Raw genomic sequence first — 21,551 nt, forward strand, 5'->3', positions numbered from 1 at the left:
TGGTGGGGAAAAATAATTAGGTTCCTGGGCTACAGCATTCAAACAAAGCCTCTTCCTTTGCTCATGCTGAGCACCACATGCATGTAGAAACATATGCAAATCGGCTTTAATCTACTGTGCGTTTTGCATTTGCAACGAAACGAGGAGGGAAAAAGAAACCTTTTCCTCTGTGTTAGCTCTAAGAGTGCCCATCAACAAGACAACTACTACAGTGGGTTTGCTCGTTAAAAATGGGTTTTAAAACAATAGAAGGCGTAAGGAAAAAAACCCAGCCCTTATTCTGGGCACCTGCAGGGTGAGCTTCCATGTTTCCCAGCACTGGGTGCTAGATAATGATCTGTTTAAACTCAGTCATGCTTGCTGCAGTTACAGCTGGAGCCCTACAAGGCAAGCGCTTTGCCTTGAAGACCTGTTGTAAGCTGGGTGTTTCTTTTTCCTTTTTTTTTTTTTACTTCTTTTAAACTGCAACGCGTTGCTTAAGCTGTGGTGTGCCTCACATGCAGACCTTTCCCTCTTCCCAAGCTGCACACCATGAAGTCCTGCAGTCCTCCCTCACATCTTGCACAAGTGTTCTTATGGGGTGAGCCTGCAGCCTTTGCACAGGCAAGTGCTCCCACATACTTCCCCTTCTCTGTAATCCATAGCCAGCACAAGGGTCCTGCCTGCGGGAAATGCTGCAAAACTTCCTTAGGGTTGGTTCTCCCCCAGCATTTGCTGACAGCCCAAACCACATGGGGGGATAGATGAGAAACAGGCAAAACTTGGAGGGGGCTGCTGCAAGCACCAGTCCCTTCCTAGGCTGAAATCACAAGTGTACAAGAAGGGACCTTGCACAGGGTGAAAAAGACTGTTTTGCTCCTCCTTTTCTCTGTGTGCTGCATGGCATGCAGGCCAGCAGGCGGCTTCAGCTGGGAGGACTAGGCAACTTGTCGGGGAATGAGGGAAAGACTGCAAGCCATCTCTGGGGGCTCTCAGCCCATACATGGCTACACACACACACACACACACACTTGGAAATAGCCATTACTTCCTTCAGGGAGCTGAAGTCTGCTCTCAAGAGTATCAGTCTGATTGCTTCAACTTAAATTTTAGCTAATGATTTATTTTCAACCTATGAAATAAAATTCAGTTTTTTTCCCACCAGGTTGCACCTTTTTTTTTGGGTGGGGGGGGGAATGAGGGGGAGTTAGCAATTGCTTTTACTCTCCAGCTTTCCCAGTGCTGAATGTTCTCGGCATTTACACTGTGTGAGGCTCTACAGGTCTACCCAATTATTTGCGGTGCAGTGTAATGCACTGGAGTCTCAAAATATATTCCTACCTCTGGTTTCTTAAGATTAGTGTAAAAAACTCTGTTCTACAGTATCGGAACTCCAGAATATTTTGCTCTTATTCAAGTGATTCTTGACCTGGTGGTCTCAGATGAAGAAATAAATTAGCCGGCCGTTTTGCACAGCCTCCCACCGGCTGCAGCTGATCTGGACTTTGGGGCCACTGGGGACGTGCCTCAAGTCCACAACATTCTCAATACTTCTTGTTTTGTGCTGTGCTCCGTCCACTTCCTTAATGATCAGTGAGAACTGGGGATGTTGAGGTACCTATGGTGTGAAAAACTACTGCTTACTTATCTAAGTGTGCTGTAAAAAGCTCGTCTTTATTTTTGCCTATAACACCACTGCCGAAAACTCTAGAGGCAAACAAGATTCGAAGACCATGTGGGTTTAAGTAAAAAAGAACACACTTTATTTATCTACAAGGCAGTACATTTTCGTATAAAAAATTAAGTGCAGGTGAAGCCGCACCGAATGCTTTTAAGGCAGCAAAGTCAGAGGCTGTTATAAAAAAACCCAAACAATAAAAAAATAAAATAAAATCAGTGTTTTGCCATATTAGTAAAGATTTGGTGTGGCAGTACATAGAACCACATATTTCTAAGAACCTGATTCAGTATACAAGACCCAAGCTAGGGAACAATTAGCTAGACATGGAACAAAACAGACAACATGAACACGACAGCAATCTCCCAAATGTATGAAGGTGCAATGCATGCTGTTACAAACCAATGAGAATCAAAACAGCACATCTAGACAAAAAAGAAATCTCCCAGGAACAGTGTTCAAAAATATTGCTTATAAAAAAACAAAAGGGGAAAAAATATAAATGATGTAAAAAAATTTAAAATAAAAAGATCTGAAATGCTAGTGCATAGTCAATTAGCTAACATCAACATTTGTTTTCTTTCCATACAAAGCTCTACTCCTTTTACACTAGCAGCATGTCTACACGCTAAGGTCTGTAGCAGCAAAACACAGTATTCATTTGGCATTTACAAAATTAAATTACTGAATAAAAATATAATTTTTCTCATAAATCTATGTTTCATACAGTAATATTTTTTCAAGCAAGCTAATTACCCTCCCAGACAGAAACACACAATGAATAATGGTCTAGAACCACAACAGAAAAGAGAATTTCAAGAGGCATGGATGTTTGAGCATTCATGATCTTGATCAGTTTTCCCCCTTTGCACAGACTAGCGTTTGTAGTAATGCTTTTCACTTCAGTACTTTTATACCAATGCATTTTGTTCAGTGATTTAAAATACATCTGTTTGAGTACCTGCTCTTTTATTATAAAAAATTAAAAAAGAAACAAACAAACCCCCACCCCTGGCTAGCACATCACTGAAATAACAATACTGGTGTATTAGGTCTGCTTGATCTCCAGAAGTACAAGAAAAACTATCATTATTATAAGTCTGCACTTAAGATCATTAATTACTGATTCAAACTCAATACCTAATAATTTAGGCAAGTATCATTAAAAAAAAAAACACAACAAAACAATCCTCTTAAGTTGGGTGAAATCCAACAAGAATATACATGCTGAGTGACTAAATGCACTTTGTGCTGCTCCCAACTGTTGTACCACAACAAAGATAGGTTCTTCTCCCATTCATGAAAAGTTTTCATGCAGAGGAACAGGAATTTCCCATTGGAGGCAAAGTGTTCTCAAAACCATAATGCTTCTCTGTCCATCGACCCTTTCACATCACCAGAGTCCGGGTGGGGAAGGCGGTCATGTACTTGCGTGCCTGATCCGTCAGGGCCATCTGATCCTCGATCTTCCCACAGGACGCTGACTCCCAGGCATTGTTCAGATGCTGAATGAGAAAGCAGGCAGAGAGGTTTGGGGTGAACATCATGTGATTTATTCATAGCCTTAGCTGAAGCCGTGCCTGCTCATGATTACATTGCATGAACAGGACACGATGTTGTCCCGTCTCCAGAGAAATTGAATTCTCAACCCAACAGCAAAAAAATATCACCCCCCACTTCTCAGTTAGTGACCAGAGGAGTGGGCAGATCTGATGACCTGCAGAGCGGTACACCACAGGAGCCAGGATCCAAACCTCCCCACTTGCCTCTTAAGTAGCAGCTGCTCTACAAGTCTCTATCTACAGCCTTGCCTTTACGGTGGACTTCACAGTCAATGGCACAGACAGTCTAAAGCCCATAGTTACAATATTCAGTGCTATGACTGCATAGAAATTCCTGCCGAACCTCTATTCTAGAAATACAGCTGCTCTGCCCCTGTGCTCCCTGGACCAACCTGACAACCTTGACAGCCTGCTCACAGCTAGCAAAAGGTCCCATGCTAGAAGCTGCTTTCACCTGTGAGCAGCAATTAGCACGTGCCCGTTTGCAGAGCTCCTCTGGCAAAGGAGAAGGGGGGAATATGGCTCTCAGCAGAAACAGCATTTTTAATTATCATGTAAGCCATTTCACTTCTTGTGGTATTTACAGAGGTTACAGACACCATTTAGTATAATGTTAAAGTGAGATAAACATATCTATGGAGGGCTGTGCACTCTGTATTTATTTACTCACTACACATGTGAGATGTTTCTCATTGCCTTGAGCTATAAACAGTAATGAAATTTCAAAGCTCCTGGAATTTACCAGTAACACACACATTTACACATGCTTTTATTTCTATTGAACTTCTTTACTTACTCAAGTGTGTCTGCCTTTACACGTTGACATATTCCCTAAGTCCTGAATAAAAACTCTTATCATTATATAAAGCTACTGTACGAACACCCTGTATTACAAAAAGGTGCTATGTGGAAAGCTGCCTACCAGTAAGGAGATTCCAGTACTGTTGAATATTGATGAGTTCTATGCTCAAGATCCAAGAGAAACCTTTCTCTATTTTCCTCTGCTTTCAACAAGGATCATCTTTGTGATTCAAGATCTACATTGCTCAACAAGATAGACAAAGCCTTTCTAACATCCAGGACACTGGAGGAAGCATAATTAATAGATTGCAAACCATCTGCTAAGAGCAGAACCCTCCTGGTGAGCCCACGGCTCTTTATGCTGCTCCTTCTAGTTGCTAACTTTGCAAAATGATCCTTACATTATTCTCCAGGCTAAATGTTCAGAGAATGCTCTTCTGACTGTAAACAGTGTTATCTGAGGCATATGGATAGCAAAAGGCTGGGCAACATATGAAGTACAGATAATTTCTCATAACATGCCCTAATCAGGGCACTGGTACAAACACAGGGACCGAGGTTCCCTGCCTTGGAGGGCTTACAACCGAAAATGGATAAACCCAATGAATAAGCAAGCAGTGTAGCCAAGACAAGGGCACACATGTTAGTTCCTTGTAAACTTCTGGTGGGCTTCCCTAGACACAACTTTCTGTTCTCTGTAGACAAGCTCCAAATGTTATCTCTGCTGTTGATGCCTTTTTGCAGGCAGAACTCTGCTGAGCTTCACTGGGAGGTCCCCGAGTGGAGGACCAGGTCAGGCCTCGAATCACTCAGTTTTTGCAGCTTTTTGTGGGACAGCACATCTGTGAAGTGAAAAAACACACCATACACCTCTTTGCCAGAGTGGTTCAACCTAGGCTGGCTGTATACCTTGTGCTGTGGCTGTGCCTAGGGCACATGACACAGCCAATATGCAGGTGTGACATACTTTCTGCATGCCGCAGACATGCATGCGACATGCCGCAGCTTCTTTCATGTTTTGGTTAAACAGCTTCCAGAGTAGCTCTTTCAAAGGCACCTACATCAGCTGGGAACCTACAGCCTCCTATTGATCCTCAGTGGGACTCTGTCACCTGTGAGTATTTTACCCTATTACTTTAGAGGTATTTGCATCAGGGACCAAATTATACCTGCTACAATGCCATCAGTTTTACTTAGAAGCCAGATTTGTTCTCTACACCTCAAAAGCAATTAGTAGTTCCAGAATACCCACCATTTCAAAGGACAAAACCATGTCCAAATGGTATTTCCCTGTGATCCCCCAAAGCTTCAATGTACTGGTCTAGGAATGAGAGAGCAGCAGTCCCTTAAATAACTGAGAGTATGTAAGGGAAAGTCCATCTGTCACAAGATGTCAATTTTTAAAAAACAGAAGTAATTTCAGGCAAGGAGTGTCCCTATCTCATAAATCAGGTTTAGTCATTAGTATCTACACTGAGCTGTTTTTATTAAGAGCCATGTGCTTAGAAAGGGAAAAAAAATAAATCTATATGCTGATTATCTCCAACATCTCAGCAAGCTGCTGCATGTCACTCATTCCACTGAAAGCCTGGTCTTCATTTAACCTATGCCAGCGCAGCAGAAGCCTCTCAGGTAGGCGGTAACCCCCTGCCCTCCCTCCGGGTAAGCCTCCTCAGTGCCCCAGCGAGACACAGCAAATGACAGGAGGATCAGCTCGACCCCAAGACTTGAGCCTGCACGAAACAACTTACCCATTTTTTTGCCATAGAGACAGCACAAGAGAATCTCCCTGCAGAGTTCTGAACCTTGTATTATTTTCCCAGAAATATATTACACCATTATTCTTCCTCTTATGACAAACTTCTAAAAAGAGACTAACTTTTCAGTCTCACTGACAGTGGTGAGAGCTTTGCTCTAGTAAACAAGGCAGAATTTGACTACAAGTAAAGTAGCGTATTTTCTGAAGTAGTGTATTTACTAAGAGTTTTCAATGCTATCCTGGGGAAGTCAGGTAACATTTAAGTGGGTATTTTTATTAACCATTTTTTGTCTGAAGCCTTGGCTCTCGGCAGCCAACACCAAACAAAGCACAATGCCTTTGCCTTGCCTGCCCAATGAGGCACCTGTAAAAGTCATCCTGATGCGAGAGGCTTTACTTCCCTCCTTGGCAGGGAGTGCTGGGTCCCATGACCCAGGCAGAGCACTTTGCCAGGTCTTGGCTCACACAGCCATGTGATCCTTTGGTAAAAAGTGAAAAGCACAACACCTCCTTCCATGCCAGCACTGCAGCAAGTACCAACAGGGCCCTGCTACAGGACAGTGGCAGAGCCCTGAAGAGAGCAGCACTTAACAAACATACCAAAAGAGAAAAGACCCCAGCAGAAAGCTAGAGGCATGAAGGAAAACAGTGCAGAAACCCATGTAAGACCACTCCTTTTGCAGAATGTTCACTGCATCTCTCCTGTCACATTTAAATGTCCATTATGTTTATGGAAACATAAAAACTTTGCAACTAGAATTCAAAAGGCCTGGCCTAAACCCTACCAAAATTGATGGGTATGTTTTAATTGATTCAGTGGATTCTCCCTACTTATATTCAGCCATCTAAGAGCGAGGTGTTTGTTTTGGCACCTAAATCCTTAGCCAGTGGGGAAAGAAAGGGATTTCCGCAATAGAATTCATTCCATATATCATTTTTTTAATTGCCACAAACAGCAGGAGACTCCTCTTAGTTTTGCTGTCAATTAAAAGAAATTAAGCCTTTTCAGCCAGTAGTTCCACCTGTATTTTTCTCTTCCACACAGCAGTTTTCTCTCTTTAGGTTGAAACAGGGAGTGGCTGGGAGAAGAAAGCATAGTACTATGAGTTCCCATAGGATAAAATTACAAACCCATGGTACAATTCCAGCTATGTCATTCTCTGTGGCTCATTTTTTTTTAACCTCAGTAATCCTGCAAGCACATCCTTCTCCTGGCAGTAAAACTACCTCACTTTGCTGTAATGTGCCTTCAACTGCCCTCAGGCAGATGCAAACTGTAAACAAACTGTCAAAGCTGTAACTGGGATATCCAGTTAAAGCACTTTAAATAAAAACTTGGACCATCTAGAGAAAACAGAATGGAGTAAGAGAAGACTGTTGTCCTGGGTTCAGCAGTAGCAGTCATGTTTCTCCTCCTTGGTAGCTGGTGCAGGGCAGTGTTTTGACTTTCGGCTCGGGAACAGAGCTGATAGAGATGTTTTGGTTTGGCCAAGGACTTTGTGAGCCTCATGCTCTGCCAGGGAGGAGGGGAAGCCAGGAGGAAGCAGAGACAGGACACCTGACCCAAACTGACCAAAGAGGTATTCCATACCACAGCACATCATGCCCAGGATGTAACTGGGAGTTAGCCGGAAGGGCTGGGAGACTGCAGGGTTGGAGGAGGTATTGGTCGGAGCTTGGTCGGGCTTGGGGGCCGAGTTATCGGTCAGCTGGTGCTGAGGTGTTGTATTCTCTTCCCTTGTTATTTCCTTTATCATTATTATCATTGGTGGTAGCAATAGTGATTTGTGTTATACCTTAGTTACTGAACTGTTCTTATCTCAACCCGTGGGAGTTGCATTCTTTTCGATTCTCCTCTCTCCGTCCCTCCGAGAGCAGGGGGAGGGCAAGAAGGGGGGGGGAGGTGAGCGAGCGAATTACCTGACTGGGTTTAAACCACGACAACTGTGGAAAGGTGCTTTTCTAACACAACTCGTCCTTCTGCTCTGGAAGCCTGGGCTGCCTTTTCATGTGCTGTCTGCGTACCTTAAAAAAGCTCCTGCCTTCTGACACCCTGAGTTGTTAACAGGTGAACGCCAAAACCGAACGCTGCTGCAGTCCTGCAGTGCCGAGCTCTCGAACTGGTGGAAGTGTAGTAAAAATCTTTGGGCAAAGAACTGTGTTGCAAGACACAGTGCTACTCTGGCAGGTATCTTCAGCAACTTCAGCAAAGTTACTGGTGTTACATACATTAATTTAGCAAGTTGTGTGGGCATTTAAAACCAAAAAAAAAAGACGTGCAAAATATTTAGAGGGCTTAGACTATAGAAGGTATCTTATCATATTTCTCTACTGGAAAAAGCTGGATTTCTTGCCATTTTTCCCTTTGATTACATGGTATGGAAAATTTACAGAACATGCCAATGAAAAGGCTTACAACAGAAAATGCAGTAGTTCCAAAAGAGTGAAACAATCAACACCCTAAACAAAGCAAGTTCCTAGCAGAATACAGTGCATATCATGTAGAACAGTATGTCATTCTATTATATCATGATGAAGAACTAAGATAAATCTTTGTAGTTATTAAGACCAGACAGTAAAGACTAATTAAAAACTCAAGTGACCATAAATGAATTGTATTTCATTTGCTAAGGCAGAGCGCTATTTCTGCTCATGTTGCTAGTTCTCCTCTGGGACATGGGACAGCCTTCTCCTAAACACATTACTCAGAAATACAGCTTGCTAAATGTGAGAGAGTAAGATGGTCCAACTTTTCAGCTTTTACTCTAAGCCTGATACCAGAGATGCAGGAGCTTAACCCTGAAGCCCTTACTCAGACAAAACTCCTGTTTGAGATGTATGAGCTTTCCAAGTAAGATTAATAGAAGAGATACAGAAATAGGTTAGAAGAGATACAGAAATAGGTAAGCACCTGAAACTCACATCAGGATATTCAGTCCCTTTCTAATTTTGTCTATAAATAACTTTATTTTAATTCACTGATCAGAAGGCATAGATGCACATGGCTGATAGCTAAGCTGTCGCTTTTCTTCTTTCTGCCTGCTTGGGGCAGCTGTAAATCCTGACTTGTTTGCAACTCAAATTCTGCTGCCCTGGGAGGAAAACATGTGAGGACTGACCTGTAACTTCCAAATTCCTTTTGCTCCCTCAGCTGTGCCAAGCACAACTCCTGCACACATCAGCCACTGGCGAGAGAAGGGACAACACAAGAGAGGGAAACCAAGAGGGCTAAAGTGAAGGCACTTGCTGTGCAGATCTTAAACCTCCCAGGGCTTGAGCATAGTGTGCTTCCTGCAGTGGAAGAGTATCCTTCCCCCAGTGGAAGAGTATGAGACTTTGGGATCTTCTTGCCCCAGAAAAACTAGAGGAAAGTCTGCTGCTGCAGGAGAGCATCCTGCCTCACCTATACTTTTTTGTCTTACAACCAGCTGCAAATGAAATTCCACATTTCACTTTTTTAAACAGAAAATTAAGCTTAACGACAGCTCACAGCCTTGAAAAGGTTAACCAAGTAACTGTTTTAAAATCCTTTAGACCTACTCTTTAAAGAAAATGGTTACATAAACCGCTGAAAGTCAGGAAATTTGAGCTGAAATGTGTCAGTCTGTGGTTAAAAAATGGAAAGTGACAGGAGCTAGGGGTTGAAGAACACACTCTTTAGCTTGCAGGGCTTCTACCCTGTGTTGTTTCCTTTGTTACTGGGGGAAGAAGATATCAAAGCAGCACTATTTTCTTGAAAGGTTCCATTTCATGGTGTCTTTTGATAGCCTGCACGGTTAGGTGGATGGTCTGATTTAGCCTACTTTTCTGGCCATGGTAGGTACTCCTACTGCTCCAGAACATAATGTGAAACAAAACACAACTTTTACATAGGAAGATCCAGAAACAGGTTTTTTTACATAACCTCTTACAAGGCACTATTCAAGCAAATGCTCAGTACAGATCATCGGTAAGGGAATAATATGTTATCCCAAAATCTTAACTCTTGGAAAAGTTGCTAGTGAGGCAAAAATCCCCCTGCTGTGCAACTGAGTATTGCTTAAGTAACAAACATAGACCGTGTAAAAATACAGCTTGTAACTAACTCCACAAATATAAAGCAGAAGTGTTTGAGATCTATGCATTGGAGTGTAAGAGTAATTCCACCCCAAGGTAACACATGGGTTTGGTGAGACATCTCCTATTCCTACCAGTAAGAGAATACCTGAGTGCGCAACTCTTGAGATTTGCCATGCAGGACAAAAAAGCTGGCTGAACCTCCACACCTTCCCAGAAAGATTCTACAAACAGCTGCCTTTACATCCAACACCTTATAGAGACTTACGCAGGGGATCAAATGAGGATGAAGCCCTGACCTCACATGCAGGGTGATGCAACATGCTGTTCCTCCTAAGGGATGGTGATTCATATCATGCTATCTAATATGTTCATCAACTTTTATTTACCAAGTTGCTTATGATCAGTCCTGTATCCAAAATGCAATAAGTAATCAGGCATTTTGTGAGTAGATTACTAGCCAAGTACCTTTTTCTTTATGTAAATGCAGAGCAAATTATTAAAGCGATGAAAAATGCTGTGGGCTGGTAAACATACTACCTCCTTCTTATGCAAGTTCAAATTTAAGAGAAAATGGAATTTGAAGAACCAAGCATATAAAAAAAGAAAGTTTAGTGCTCTTTCTCTTTCTCTCTTCCCTCTCCATACACACATCCAAAGGTGCAGAGTGCTATAATTCTCACTTGGACTGAAGTCAGTGAGAATTTGTGTAAGAACATTTGGATCAGGCCCAAAATATTAACAGCAGCAATGCAAACATATGCAGGCACAATTAAACTTCACCCAGATGAGTTACCTTGCGTTTAATGTCTACCTGCATGGCATTAGTGGGTTTAGTCCAGTGCTCATGTGTGTGTCAGCACATGCGAACATGTAGGAGGGGGATACACAAAACTAGAAAATGTAGAACGCATAGAACAAGAACATGCTAAAAACTGGTCACATACAAAATGCTACCAGTCAAAATCAAGCACAAACACTAACATTTCCAGTTGATTTGCACCCTTTAGATAGGCTTTGTCCTCTCACACACATCCATCTCCCCTGGGATGGAAGGGGAGAAGTATTAGGGGCAGAGCAGAAACAGTTTCTGGTGTGAAACAGAACCAGACTGCTTGTCCTTTCTGAGCTGTACAGGGCCAAACTCCCCTTTGGTAGGACGCCAAGCAGTCTTACCAGGGATGAAGCAGATTCTCCTTTTTAACCCTGACACTGAGCCCAAATCAGAGAGCACAGCGTTTGCCAGACAATACAGCATTGTTATAAAGTCTGTATTTCATTCTGAAAAACCTGTCTGTGCCACCATCACAGAAACCCCTAGGCTCATTCTTCATTTAAAATGAAATTTCAGCTGAAACACTCAATGGTTCATCGGCAGAAAGAATAATTTTACCTTCTTCATACTGGTACACTGAGAAGCTACATACGAAGTATTCATTTTTAGGGCTCTTTACAACTGCTTTTTCTTTCAGTTCAACATGTTTTAAACACTGAGGTGAGTTGGGAAGTCCTTTTTAACTCAGTTACTACTTAAGGATAAGTCCTCTTTATCCAAACAATGAAAATACCTGACTTTTAACATGCTTTTCCTTAGCAAAGACTGAAGAATGGGATCCCACAAATTGACTCGTGTAAACTTCCTGAACAAAACCAGCGTGAGTGAGGAGAGAAGGTTAAACAAGCCCTTTCATTTACAGCAGCTTGTAAAGAAATTATTTTTAGATAGCAGGAAACATAACACTGTTATGCCAAAGATCAAAAGATCCTATTTTACGGGCACCTTAGATGCTTCATTTTTATTACAGGCAGAGTGCCGGCAACTACCACTAACAGGCCAATGTACAACATGCTCTGTTTAGATACCTTAAAATGTTGACCTAAACCCAGAGAGAAGCCTGGCATTTAGGTGGGGGACATGGCCAGGTGCTGGAGTGCTGGCAAGTCAGTGGGGCTAAACACATGGGGACCCAGAGCCTCATCACATGACACCAACTCCAGCAACCCACTACAAAACTGGAGCCCTGGGCTCCTCTGCCATGAGGTGGTCTGAATTCAGTCCCTAATCAACTGCCCTAACCCAAGGGCAGTGGATCTTCAAACCCTCTGCTTAGCCATCAGTCATGGGACAGCTAAGAAATACAGTTCATGAGAAAGAGCAAATGAGCAAAAGGGAGTGTGAGTCTTTGGCCCCTGTGGACACCCCCGTGCAGATGGGAGACAGTCCCTGCCCTCCAAAACTGCTTTTCATCAATGATTTTGCAGTGCACAATACAAACGTACTCCATGGCAAATTGTGCCAAACGGGGATGTGTTAAAAGTTATTATCTTACTTTAAAATGCCTGGCTAGGGATGCTTAATCAAAACCAGGTTTTACTCATCCGTGCCTACTGCAAATAAATTCCTAATGTAAATTCTGGAAAGAGAAAGGAAAGAAAGGATTACCTATGTGAACTACCTGTCTGAAAGTCAGGAGCTATGGAGTTATAATTTCCTTTTTGACAATGACTCGCCCTGGGGAATGAGACACTTTGGCTCAATTTTTGTAGCTAGGGAAAGGCTACAAAATCACTTATTCATCTAACTCAAAAATGCTGGTTGTGGTGGAAGGATAATTAATCACTACCTACATTGCTTTTCATTTTCTGAATGACTTTCTATGAGCCACACAGAATGACAGAAAGACTTTCTAAAGTCCACAAGAGTCAACAAAGAGGCTGCTAGTGGCTTCGGTGGCCTTTGGATCAGGCCCTATGTAACAGCCATATTTTAAAGTACAGCAAATTTATACATTTGTTAACACTCGAGAAAAGCATAAGTATGTAAAACCCAGCCTCCCATCTGGCTAACATTGCAACATTTGCCTATTTAATCCATTTCAGAAATTCCAAAATGTGCAACTGGCTGGAATGATTGAGGCCCCTTCAGACCACCAGTTAAAACCACATTTCTGGTGTGACCTCAGCTCACACTAGGGGAAAGGCTATCCTGGTGCTTGACTGGATGAGCAATACTGGCCCCATCTGTGCTGGCCAGCCAGGCAGTGCCAGAACCTCTTCTTTTGCCCCAAGGCCAGTGACAGCCTCTGGCCACCATCACGCCACTCAACTCTCCTGCTCTCTAAAACAGCAGGACTACCTACAACAAGTCTATAGGAAAAAGCCTCTGGCCCACGTTAATGTTCAGTCCTACCAATTTAGCTCTGGAGTCAGCTGAGTTACCACGCTCCATGCTTGGGGTTTCCCTGTTTAGCTCCTTGGCAGAGCTGTAGCCTTTGCATCCTCACACACCACAGGTACAGTGAGATCCTCAGCCACCATCATCTAAACATACCATTCTTCCACACTCAACACTTAGAATCAATCTGTGAAAAAGCAATATTGATATACAAAGGGATTATTTATCAAAGAATGGTTACCTGCAGAGGACTAGTTAGTGGTCTGTTCCTAGGTACTGCAACTGTTTTGTGAAAACTACCATCCTCTTCAGCCACAGGCATCTTTAAAATGGAGCTGGTAAGAAGATTCTGAACAGGAAAAGAAGAAAAAAACAAATATTTTTCAGTCACTCAGGAGAACAACCTGAGTTTGAACATATTAAAAGCAAACTCAGCCTTACTGCAGAGGGTGATACACCGGGCATGGTCACAGACAGAGCTCTCAGCCCTGGGGGCAGACCTCAGCAGAGGGTCCCTAAGACTTGGCTTTGCGGGAGCATTGCCAAGTGCAAAGGTTTTTCATCCAGCAAAACTCCCAAGTGCAAGAATAACAGTAAGACTGAACAGCCCTGGCGAAGCAAAGGGACTGTGCTCACACAAGGTCTCATTTGCACAAAACAAAACAGACTCTCTTTCTTTTACCAGTTTTATCTCTGTGACCTAGTCATTTCTATACACAGGTGCAGGCATCCTCCAAACAGAGACTCTTTACAAAGACTGTGGGCTGCACAATGACTGCAACTTCTTCTACCTTCTATAGGCATTACAGTGATCATGATCAGTGCATAGGATTTTGCTTCTTGTCATTAATACAGGAAAATGATACGGGAATAATCAACAATGCCGACCTGTGAGGAATTCCATACAAAATATTTTCTCTTTTGCATTTAAGAACAGAACAGCGATGTAAACTAGAAAAATCAGTTGGTGGTGTGAAAACTTGCACTTACTGGCACATCTTCTGTAGTGGATGCATGTGTGAAGAGCTGAGTGTTCAGGTTTTCTCCTTCCCAGTGACTTGAGCAGAAAAAATTTCCAGCTTTATCGGTTGGAGACTCCACCTGAAATCAGGAAAGGCACTGTGATAAAAACCAGTACCTAACTGACCAGAAGGTGATTTATCTGTCAGTTGCTTAATAAATTGAATAAATATTCTTCACAGCACTGAATAATACATGTTTATAGTACTGTGTTTGAAAGCACCACCGCTGTTCACAGAAGAAAAAGTTCAAGGTTCTCAGAAGAATCCCCACCTAATAAAACTTTGGATACTTGCACTCAGTGCTCTGTCAGTATTCAGGAGTTTAATCCCCTGGAAAGGATTGAGAATATATGTATTTTTAGAACTTTAGTGACAAAGTAATATAATGCAATGCCCTCAAATGTTCAGGTTTCTAAGTCACTCCATGGAGCTTGGTCCCCGTAGGGTTCTTCTATAGTTTTCACCAATATTAGAAAGATTCAGTCCAAATTCCTATCTAATTTTTTCTTTTTAAGTTTCAAACGAAAACTATATTAGAACGGACCAAGCAAACCCCTGCTGGAAACAGCAAAAAGACTTCTATGGAAATCAATGGGAGATGAATTAGGCATGACTAGTATACTATATAGAACTGACACTAAGATCTTGGGGCTCACATGAAAGAAAAACAGACACAGCTATTTAACAGAAAAGGTATTGGTATAAGTTTCTCAGCAAAGAGTGCTGAATTAAATTGCCTCAGGTAGTTTGAGATTTACCTCTTGTTTGATTTTCTTCAGCAAAGGGGGTCCGCTTTCATGTAGCCCAGCCACTATTGCAGATTCCTCTGACTCCTGCTTGATAACGTCCTGCAGATCTTCTACAAGATGAGTCGGAGTTTGAGGCTGAAAGGAAGAAACGTTATACCAAGTCCCAGAACATCCCTCTACACTAATATCAAAGTAACTTTTATCATTGTTTCCTTCTTACCAGCATCTTCAAAGGACCATATTTGATTTCTTGAGCTGCAAGTGCATTTTTGAATGGAGTGGGTGTTCTTGGAGAGCTCTCTAATATCGACCTCTTGATTGCTGGAGTTCTGAAACTTTAAAAAGAGGGAGAAAAACTTTAAAGGAACATGTTTGAAAATATTACCTCTTTATAGAAATAAGTGCATACACACAGTAGCTGTTTTAAGACTTGGATAAATATTTTCCTGCAACCCTATTTTGCTTTTCCAGCAGAACATCCATTTAACTGTGGTAAGGTGAAATGGCTTTATTTAAAGAACTGCTGAGTGCACAGTTGTTCTGTATTAATAACCTACCTCCACAGTTATAAAGTGGAAGTTTTTCTCCGAACTTAGAAAAATCAGCATGTGTTAGCAAACAACTCTGCAGGAAGCATACAGCAACCAAGCACTCTGGTTGTGTACAAACCTGAAGAAACGAACCCTCGTGAATCCGACAAGACAATGTGATAACAGACTTACACATGATTTTCCTTCTGAGCTTTGAAAGTCTGGTCCCTCTGGAACGGCGTGGTGACAGCCATCTTATGGCCACACACTGGCGTGGATGTTAGCGCAGGGTTGTCCAGGTTCACATTTTCGTGGTTGGATGAGGTGTTTAAGAACTGCAGGCAGGGAAAGGAAAAATCAACAGGAACATGCATATTACAAGGTTGACTTGACTTCTTACGTTGATGTTACTGAACAAAAGAAAAAGAAATTATTTCCTTATGGTTGACATAAGTGATGGGGGGTACCTGGCTACATGGCGAAACAATACTCAACAGTTTGGCTGGAGCACTCAGGAAGCCAAAACGAGCACTTCTAGACAGGGAAGTTACAAAGAAAATGGCCAAAAAGTGCAAAGAGAAACACTCTCCACCACTTTAGGAGCCAAATCTTAACAGCCTGATTTGGATTTTCTACAAATAAATATTAATTAATATTAAGAGCACTGAGCCCAAGTATGAACTGGGTGAAAATGAGTACGGGATGTCTCAGGAATAAACCCACATAAACATTCACGGAGGAATCTACATGCTTTTAAGGCAGTAAATAAAGTGTTTATGAAAGGAAAAAAAATTCCTATCATCTCTATCAAAACAAAGTCCTCCATTTTCACAGCATAAAATGAAAACTGCCACCTGTGATGGCTGCATGGATTGTTTTGGAATGGAACAACAGCCTGAAAAGAAGGTGGCATTATTAGTCTGGAGAAAATTGCTTTTTTATATGTTCTATTCAGTAGCCTAAAATAATTTTTCCATTTCTAGTGTGTAAAAATCTGTGAGCGTAGTGGTATTCTTTATTATGAGAACAATTCACCGTATTCCCTTCTAGACTCAACTTGCATTGGATTAAAAAACACTTTATAAAAATATGTAAGAAAATACGGACTTCACTGGATAAATGGTATCTGATTAAAATACCTCATAGGTAATGGGAGATACAGTGGGAGATAATTACAATGCAATCTTTTACTATCCTTCATGAAATAGTGTTTCTCTGACTGCAAGGACTAAAGCCAAACCAAGGCAAAACCACCATAAACAGACAAACAAAAAACCCCAAACACTTTCAAATAGTGCTACAGCTGTGAAACAAAGCAACCATCCACAGGAATTTGGAAGTGCATGCCAGGCGATTTTAACAGGCCATTTTCCTCCTCATTCCTATTCGCTCCACCCCATGTGGCCTGGGTTGAGGACGGCAAGCCATGATTTGAATTTTCTGGTGGTTGTCAGTTTGTCTCACAACCTGAATGCTATTTAAATGCAGTTTGGGGTTTTCTAGGTCAATGAATCATACTGTAAGTGGACAGAGATGGAAAGTATTACAAATGATCAGAAATGTTAAACTCTAGTAGGTGAAGGAGTTAACAGCAACAGCAAAGCAAGCAAATCATATTCCCCTACAAAAATGATCCAAATAAAAACCAAGCAACCCAAAACCCCAAAACAATCCAAGCCCTCCAGACTAAATTAAAAGAGAATCAACAGTTAGCTTGCTGACGATCTAACGTCAGCAATGAGGACTAAGAGCAGTGAGAAGATTCAAACATGGAGTGAAATCAACAAGTGCAACAGCAATTAGTCATTTGTTCCAAAGGATTAGTTTCTAAATTGTTAAGGCTGGGGTGACTTTTGAGAATTAGTAACATCTGTGCAGAAGTCTTGATCTACCTGCGAGGGAGAGAAGGGCAGGCTTTTGACAGGGGAGCGCTTAGGAGGAGTTGAGCTGCTGACGTCAGCTAGGACCAAGGTGCTACTGTGCCCACTGGCTAAGGGGCCGGAGTGCCCTCTCCTTTTGCGAAGAAGGACCCATGGAGCCGCACTGCCCTGTGAGGCAGATAAGGACTTTGGTGAGCCAGGAGAGCCCTGACTCGACATGATTTTGCTCAAGTTTGTGATGGGGTGTCCTTGAGGTCTACAAGCACTGGCCCTTCTTTGCTGAAGCTGCACAACTTTGCCTGAGGGAGCTTTGCTAGCCGAAGTGTCTGTGTCTTCAAAGAATTCAAAACTGCTGAGATCACCCCATGATGAAGGATCCTGAAACAACGTGGGAGGCACGGAGCTATAAGACAGTGTATAGTGCCACCTCATGAAAATATAGTGCTAGGATATGCCTGTAACCAACAACAACAAAATCTTTCCCAGTCCGGTTCAGCTTGACCCTGTTTATTTGAGTAGTAACACTGTGAAGGCCTATTTGTGCTTTCAATATATACTCTGATCACATCAAACTGTCAAACAGCCTAGCAGTGTTGCTGGCAACTGAGTCATTAAAGAAACAGTGAGTCAAATTATGTCCTTACTATCTACATGAGCAGGGTTTTCTGCTTGTTATGAAGACAGTGCCTTTTGCTACCAAAAAATGTATGCCTTGGGCTCTAAATCAAGACTGTTCTCCTCCTAGACCGCATGCTTGCTCTGAGTGTGCTAATTGGGATGTGATGCTGCATAAAGCAGATACCTCTGCTTCTGCTGAAGAAGGGTGCCACCAACAAACCTTTCAACGTGCCACTTCTGTTGCATCTAGTATCCCAAAGACCACCATGAGAAAAGGCCTATGTCAATGTTAGTCAGCCACTTGGCATTTAAAATCCATGTTTCTAGTCCTTCACATATGCCAGGGCAAGCTCCTTAAACTCTGAGAAGCAGCCATTGAAGCTACAACAAAAACTTCTAGATAATGCTGTGGACACAAGCAACCACACATAAATCTATGGCATATGTCATTTCAACTGTAAGTATTATTTAATTGTTTAAAATTTTTCATGGTGTCTCTGATTTCATTTTAAGGAGACTCAATATCAAGAGATTGTTTCAAGTTCCTATTGTGCAGTTTGCTAAAAATCACATTCCCATACAGAGACATAGCAGGAAAGGGAGACACCCACAAAAAGCATAGGCAACCACACTTGAGGGCTTCATTTAGGAGCAGCCACATTTTGTTATGTTAGAAGCTAAGCTTCAGATCCTGTGGCAATTAGAAGCTACTCAGAAAAAAAACCGAAACACATTTAGGACAGTCCCAGGTCCTCTCCCCTTACTCCTTGACCACGCACAAATCCACCTGAGGCAGCAAGTCTACTTACGGAGTCTATTAACTGGAGTGTTTCTGCAAATTCTAAGAGATTCTTAACATTATCCAGGATGTTGCTCTGGTGAACAATCATGCACCGTGCAGGGGATGCACTTTCCTCAGGTAGGCAACCATGATCCACTGGTGGAGATGGAGTACAGTGGTGATGTTCCCCCAAACAGGAAACAGGTGCATTGTCACCACTGCTCCTGGTACTGTCAGCAACTGTGGTGCTGTGCCAGCCGGGGTAGTTTGATGTGTGGTTCTGTGTCTAAAGGAAGAAGGAAAAACAAAAAAGAAAAAGGGGGGAGGGGGGGGGAAGGCAGAAGGAACTTAGCAATGAAATTGCACAAGGTGTCAGATGCCACTGGAGGAAAGATAAAAGTAGTTGCATCATCATCTAAAAGCTTATGCCTATGAAACAATTGTCAAGATGTTTCCTTTCATCAGTGCAAGATCTCGTTTTAAGGAATATCAGCATTGTATTTGTTATCCCAAAGTTACCTCATAATTTACTTCCAGGATTATAAGCGTATCTCATTACTAACACATAATCAACTCATTCTGTATTACTCCAAAAGCTCAAAGTGTCTGCAAGTCATTTTCTGTGAGAAGCAAGAAACGGCAGGATTTCCCTACTGAGCGCTCAGCGCTGTAGAAGGCTAAAAGGTTTGAGAGTTAGAGTTGCTTTTGTTTGCTTATCTCCTTTTCTTCTTCTATCCCTGTCTAATGCTACAGCTTACACCAATGCAATGAAGAGGCTGTCAAATCAACATGGTTAGGAAAGCAGAAGAACAAATTAACAGAAGTTTCTTTCCAGTGTGATCATGCAACAGAAGAAATTGCAAAACATTAACTAAAGTTAAAAAGTGGCCAAACTAACGTATCATGCATGCAATTTTTTTTTACTTTTAATTTAAATACTACCAAAAAAAACAACCAAAAAATAAACGAACAAAAAAAAAGAATCTGCTGGCTATCACCTATCTTCAAAAACAATTTTGGGATTCTTGGCTTTGGTGATGGTGTTAAGTCATTACATAAGCATTTTCACAAGTTAACATCCAGTAGCATATACAACCAAGTGTGAGACTTCAGTAATAGCCAGCAATTGCTCTGCACATGCAGTTATGAATAATCTAACATTACTGGGAGAAGTAAAACAAACTGTCAAACATGCATCAAGTCTGAAGCTTACAAAGCTTACACAGCTGGAGGAAAGAGTACAATAGAGAAGGAGAATCTAATACACAGGCACTACATTTTCATTGCATGAACCATTGCACACATTCTGAAATGCAGATCCCATTGATTTCAGATCTGTGGAATCTTTTATTTTTGTACAATCCTCATGTTTCCAGTATCACACCACATTACAGAGCCCAGCCCTGCACCTACTTTGTGAAGTAAAATACCTGTGAATTGTTTGCTTTTTTTTCCAGTTAAATAATTTACAAAGCAAATATAGATTATATGTGCTATGTTTCATCCTTTAAAAACTGAAATATAGAGCCTTGATTAGTATTGAAGGCAGATGGGGAGTAAAAAGTTAGAAAGACAAGCACTGGGGTAATGCTGCTATCCCTCCATCCAAGCACACAGTGACAATCTTACTGGTAATGCCTGCTGCCCTTTCAGTTCATTCTCAGTCGACATTAGTAGCAACTCTAATTCCTTTATTCGTTTTTCTTTCTCAGGGTCTTCATCATTATAGTGTCTCTGAAATTAAGAGTTAAGGGAAAAGAAAAGATAAAGGTCTGCTAGGATGTAGCAACTAAAATGCTTATGGCTTGCCGTCCTGTGGTTATAATAGCCAAATTAGACTCAAAGATGAAACAAACTTCAATTGTGCTTTCCACTACCAAAGTCCCTGCTGAATTTCAGTATAGACATTTGAAATGGAGAAAGTGAAAGCATTCGCACCAGATGTCAACTACTGTGTTTTAAATCCACTTCAGAAGAAGCAATTATTAGCCATGTTAGAACTCCCCCACCTTCCCCATTTTCTTTCATCACACTTGTTACATTAAAATGTCTCCTTAATGTACAATGTCTGCATTTTGACTTAGCAAATGTTTAACAAATTGACTTGTGAAGTGAGGTACAAGTTATCTACCTGAATAGCTGCAGCAGCTGGCTGAGGAACATTGACAATATTTACGTGCAGTGCTACTGGATATGGGATCTGACCAGGGACCTAGGCCGAAAAGCAAAAGACACTAAAAGTTATTATTTCTATCATATTGCCTCCCGGCATTATGAATTTGTGTTAAACATACTTTGGTTTTAGATCCTTAATATTTATAATCTATGGAAACAAAATAGCAAAAAAAAAACCCCCCACTCCAAAAAATGTTTACAAGAAAACAGTTTTTTTAGGAATATGACAGTGAGCATTACGGAGGAAGAAAGAAAATTCATATATGAAATATCCACCCTTCCTGAAAAAGAAGAGTAATTTATAGATACACTTGTAAGATTTTTCTAAATTGAAGTGAAAATGCAAAAGATGCAATTTTTATCATGTAAAAGTCTTCAATGGAGCTGTCCGAAGTAGCAGCCCGTTTCATTATTAATCATTAATAGAAAAGAAATCAGATTAAAACCAATACTTGTTTATTTGGTTCCAACAGGCAACCCCCAAACAGAATACTACTAAAGGGAACATCAGAGATTTTGAGACAGAACACAAAATTAACCAGATTCAACTGATTTTCAAGAAATCTAATATTCACCAGTACAAGAAACAGTAGTAGGAACATTTTCACTGCCTATGAGACGTTGAAAAAGCTGAACCTGATTCCATCACCTGAATGCCTGCAATCAATTTGAAATGCACGTATTTTTACCACTGAATGAAGTCAAAGACCTCACCTGACATCAAACACGTACAAGTCCACCAAAACTGGGAGAAAATCCTTCATGCTTCCTGAAAACAGGTATGGC

The 21,551-nt window shown here is 41.5% G+C and overlaps 1 protein-coding gene across 6 annotated transcripts in view; it reads right to left on the reverse strand.

The window, feature by feature from the left end:
• Positions 1-1,719: 1,719 nt before the first annotated feature.
• The window catches only part of MYB (MYB proto-oncogene, transcription factor), a 28,608-nt gene continuing 8,776 nt past the window's right edge, over positions 1,720-21,551 (reverse strand). For 2 of the 6 annotated variants that reach the window (XM_057407940.1, XM_057407930.1), the window contains 10 exons: positions 20,722-20,802; positions 20,220-20,324; positions 18,619-18,876; positions 17,204-17,359; positions 15,504-15,646; positions 15,002-15,116; positions 14,791-14,916; positions 14,001-14,111; positions 13,252-13,359; positions 1,720-3,162 (listed from right to left, as the gene is read on the reverse strand). In XM_057407940.1, the coding sequence (XP_057263923.1) occupies positions 3,046-3,162; positions 13,252-13,359; positions 14,001-14,111; positions 14,791-14,916; positions 15,002-15,116; positions 15,504-15,646; positions 17,204-17,359; positions 18,619-18,876; positions 20,220-20,324; positions 20,722-20,802 (1,320 nt within the window). In that variant the 3' untranslated portion in view covers positions 1,720-3,045. The remainder of the gene's footprint in view (positions 3,163-13,251; positions 13,360-14,000; positions 14,112-14,790; positions 14,917-15,001; positions 15,117-15,503; positions 15,647-17,203; positions 17,360-18,618; positions 18,877-20,219; positions 20,325-20,721; positions 20,803-21,551) is intronic. The other 4 variants (XM_057407969.1, XM_057407959.1, XM_057407949.1 and 1 more) reach the window with 3 other exon arrangements.

Source organism: Pezoporus wallicus, unplaced genomic scaffold (genome assembly GCF_028554395.1).
Source record: "Pezoporus wallicus isolate ANWC-B61680 ecotype Strahan unplaced genomic scaffold, APGP_CSIRO_Pwel_v1 contig_3817, whole genome shotgun sequence".
Classification (NCBI taxonomy): Eukaryota; Metazoa; Chordata; class Aves; order Psittaciformes; family Psittacidae; genus Pezoporus; species Pezoporus wallicus.